This window comes from Eretmochelys imbricata, chromosome 6, assembly GCF_965152235.1.
Source record: "Eretmochelys imbricata isolate rEreImb1 chromosome 6, rEreImb1.hap1, whole genome shotgun sequence".
Lineage (NCBI taxonomy): Eukaryota > Metazoa > Chordata > Testudines > Cheloniidae > Eretmochelys > Eretmochelys imbricata.
In genome coordinates this window covers 59,761,928-59,765,958 of record NC_135577.1, presented here as the reverse complement: position 1 = coordinate 59,765,958, position 4,031 = coordinate 59,761,928, and the positions used below count along the sequence as shown (strand labels likewise).

General features: G+C 53.8%; 1 protein-coding gene across 2 annotated transcripts; it reads right to left on the bottom strand.

Annotated features, from left to right (window-relative positions):
* Positions 1-291: 291 nt before the first annotated feature.
* On the bottom strand, positions 292-3,561 carry MDK (midkine). 2 transcript variants are annotated; one of them, XM_077820210.1, is made up of 4 exons: positions 3,483-3,561; positions 3,125-3,286; positions 1,547-1,708; positions 292-317 (listed from the first exon to the last, which is right to left on the bottom strand). In XM_077820210.1, exons 1-4 carry the CDS (start codon positions 3,559-3,561, stop codon positions 292-294), a joined length of 429 nt encoding a protein of 142 aa, XP_077676336.1. The 2 variants fall into 2 exon arrangements, with proteins under 2 accessions (XP_077676336.1, XP_077676337.1); XM_077820211.1 differs by lacking the exon at positions 3,125-3,286.
* Between the last annotated feature and the right edge of the window lie 470 nt (positions 3,562-4,031).

The window sequence follows — 4,031 nt, the reverse complement described above, 5'->3', positions numbered from 1 at the left end:
AAAACAGAAGCAGAGAAGGGAACACTGGGGTCCAAAAAAGGCGCCAGACAGTGGCACAGAGTGGGTACGGGGAAGGTAAACAGCACCTCCTTCGGGCAAGGGCGGATTTGGTCTCTACACAACTAGTGATTAAAAAAGGCATCACAGTTAAGGATGAAGTTGGGGGAGGAGGAAGAATGGAATTTGGCAAAACATCGCCGAGCGGGGGGGCCATGCTGCAGCGCCGAGTGGTGTATGTCCAGATGGGTTCAGGCACCGTGTCTAGGAGACGGGAGGGTCAGCCCGTCCCTTCTAGTCCTTCCCCTTCCCTTTCCTGGCTGTTTGGAACAATGGAACAAGACATGAGTTAGTGCATCTGCGGGACACCCCCATCTGCTGCCTTACCGACCCTGCTGTATCTGGAGAAGTCACTTCAGCATGTCTGTAGCTCACCTGTTACAAAGCTGCCTGCACGCCACTGGCTTGGGTTTTGGCTGAAGTGGCACATAGGCCAGGCAGCTGCAGTGAATCCAGCCAGGACAAAGGGAGGGTGAACCCTGCTAGTCAGTGCACTTGCCTGTAAAGTCTCTGCTCAGTGGGTACAATGCTTGCCATCCCATGTGGTGCTACCATCTGCTGGTGGATCACCTGGACCTTCTATCCTTTGACATACCAGGAGGCATCATATTATTTGCACTAAACTCAGTTATGTTTTGCGGGTGTAGTGACTAGGAAGGGCTGTAAGGGCAATAGCCAGGGAGAACATCCAACAACTGGTCATGTCCTGTCACAATCACAGAGTGAGGCCTGCCCGGGCATTGGGGTACCAGCTCAGTAATCTATATACACTGGATTGCACTTGAAAGTAGACGGCAAGCCCAGCTGAAAGTTCCCAGCTACAGCTTTGACTCCAGTGGGCACAAGCAAACTGTATCAAGACCCTTTAATGACCAGCAGCGAGAATGGACTGGTGGCCTTTCACACCTTGAAGGGTCCCAAAATGCCTCTCAGATTTTATAAGCAGAAATTGCTTAAGCCCCATTGAAATGCAACTCTCTATAGGGTGCACTGCGATGCAACACACCAGTTATGTAAGGGAGCGAGACAGGGTGAAATCCTGGCTCTGCTGAAGTCCATGGGAGTTTTGCCAGTGGAGACAGGATTTCACCTAAAGACTCCTGCAGTGGGATTTTGAGCCTTGTGGAATGTAATGATCAGAATAGGAATTTCACCAAGATAGAGTTAACAACCCAGCTCTTGTGAAAAGAACCAGGGTCTTAAGGAGACCATGTATCCAGGACCTCAGCGTTTTGTTTCCTCCAACAGATTACTCTTGCATTTGCAGAGAGCTCCGCAGACCCTGCCAGCACACAGGTTCAGTACTGACTCAGAGCCCTTCCTAATGAATCACCAGCACCACTCGGCAGTGTTACGGCTGTCCTTGGAAGTACAATCCAGACAGACCAGCTTAGACGGCTGCATTCCTCTTGAATGTGTCATGCACCTGACATACAGCGGCTCTTCCCACACAGAGGTGGGATAAGGATTTCTAGTGGTGGGGACTGACCTTTGGATTTTGACTTGGTCTTGGGAGAACAGGGCTTGGTCACTTGAATGGTCTCCTGACACTCGGCATTGTACAGGGCTTTCTTCAGGGTGCCTGAACGGGCCTTTAGACCTGTGGCAGCATCGCACCCGCCCCAGCTCTCAAACTTATACTTGCAGTCAGCTGGAAGAAAGGTTGGAGCCATTAGTTCCATGCAGGGACCAGAGTAAATGGCAGCCCGTTAGGAGCCCCGGGAACAGTGTGGGGCTGGTGGCCAAACAATGCTCATGCTGCTTGATCGGACAGCCTGGTATTGCATTCACATGGCTCCAGCTAGCAATCACACTGCCTCTTCAGGCCCTGCAAGGCATTGGGTCATCCCACTTGAGTGAACAGCACCCGGCTACATGCAGCATGTGGGTACACTACTGCCCCGTGTCACACGGATGCAACATCCTGATAGCATCTGTCCAGCTCTCATGCTCCCTCCTGGGGACTTGACACCTGAACTCTGTTCTTCACGGGGCTGCCTCAGCAAACAAACAGGCCATTCCAAAAGGCCTGATACCCAAATGGTGAGGCACAAGTTAGGCAGCCGGAGGGCAGCTCAAACTTTGAAGATCGCAGCACCAGCTATCATGTAGTTTCAGAGGGGGCTTGGCAAGAAAAGCTCAGGGATCACCAGGTCTGAACTTTTGGGAAGGGAAGCAGGACTCACAAGCCGGGCAAGTGTAAAGCAAAGATCGGTTGTGTGGTACTACTGAATCAGACCGTCCGGTGAACCCCATTCTGCATCAGACCACTGGTCTATCTAACCTGCCCCTGCTGCACTGGGTCAGATCAATGGCCCATACCGCCTGATATCCCTAGGTGTCACCAAGGGCCTAATGTGGCCTGCAGAACCTTTACTGCAAGGCCTTCCCGAATGGACTCCAGTAGCAGCAGTTGAATTTGGAACCCTCCAGCAAGGGTTAGTCTCTGCTCATTTCAGCCTGCCCCGTCCCCTTAGTAAATTCCTGTTGACCAGGTGCCCTACGTTCTCTGGGAAGTGGAGAGCTCAGCAATGGCTACTGCTCCTATGGCAGAGCTAACCTGACTTGTGTCTAGCCTTTCTTCCATTGCAGTGCACCAACAACGCACTGCTCTTTTCCTTTCGGCAGGGAAAGGGACCCTATCTCACAGGAGATATGCTGAACCCAGGAGTGTTCACTGTGCAGCTTGTGGCCACCCCAGCTTTTAACAAAGGTGTGGTCTGCAGAGACTACATGTTCACCAGGCAATCCTCTGCCAGGTAGGAAGGGCCAGACCAGACCATTGCAAACCGGGACATGCAGGCTCTATATGAGACACAGATACATGAGCACATTGGGTGCAAGGTAGTGGAAGGTGAGGTCATAGGTGCACACTTGGGCTCCTGGCTGGCTGCTTGCTTGTAGGTCCTTGAGAAGGGTAATGTTGGGGCTCCCATATGTTAACAGGACAACAACCACAAAGACTCCAGCTTTTGGACAAAAGTCCTGCTAGTTTCCCACAGCCATGGGAAGCTGGTGGCCCTCTGAGCCTCTGGTGAGTGTCTCTGGGGTGGGGCTGTGCACTCACCTCCAAACTCCTTCTTCCAGTTGCAGGGGATCTTGCACTTGAGTCTCTTAGTCTCCTCCTTGCAGGTCCCCTCGCGGTAGCCCACGCCACAGTCTTTGCTGTTTGGGGTGCAAGGCCCCCAGCGCCAATCCTCACACTCGGAGCCGTTCTTCTTCACCTTGTCTGCAGTGCAGAGGAGGGAGCAGGCAGTCACTCTGAAGGATACAGAACTGCAGCTGGTCCCATAGACAGGGACTCTGCCCTCCCTCACTTGCAGCCAGGGACATGAACATCCCCTGACCCCACCCATAACCAGCCCCACGGAGCAGAGGGTGAGGGACGAGTTCTCTTCCTAAGCAGCCATGAGTTTGCCCCTCACCTTTCTTGTTTTTACCAGCCTCAGAGGCTGCAGCCATGAGGATCAGCACCAGGAGGAGGAAGAACCCACGGACCTGCATTCTGCGGGGAAGAAGGGAAATATATCAGCACAGAAAGCCAAGCCTGTGCACTGAGGGGGAAGACCCAGGTGTGAGGGATGGCACATGTGAGGAGTGGGACATGGGGCTGATGGTGGGGAGGGAAAGAGGGTTCTGGAACTGATGGGCAGGATTGCATGGGCTCAGGGGAGGGTGTCTGAGTCACTCTCTTCTGGGCTTACGGTGGCCCAGGTCCCAGGGATTTCAGTCCCTCTGGCTTGGGGCTGTGCAGCCCCCTCTGCAGGACAGAGCTGGAAACATATGCAGCCCCAAACTCTGAGCAGAGATCTCTCTTCCCTAGGCGAAGCCCAGGGCTGGAGGAGGGACCAAGGGACAGGAAATGGGGGAGAGGCTACCACTCTGAGCTCCACCAGCCCCTGCTTGGCCTGGCCTAGCAGGAGGGGGTCAGGGCCCTTTCTAGGGCTCTGTGTGTCAAGTGGGAGCCTCACCTA

Bases quoted from the DNA above. Each gene is read 5' to 3' on its own strand.
- MDK (XM_077820210.1), bottom strand. From the start codon at position 3,561: ATGCAGGTCCGTGGGTTCTTCCTCCTCCTGGTGCTGATCCTCATGGCT. The intron at 1,709-3,124 runs GTGAGTGCACAG...CCTTTCTTCCAG, and splicing joins CTGGAAGAAGGAGTTTGGAG to CTGACTGCAAGTATAAGTTT. The intron at 318-1,546 runs GTCAGTCCCCAC...TGTTCCAAACAG, and splicing joins GACCAAGTCAAAATCCAAAG to CCAGGAAAGGGAAGGGGAAG.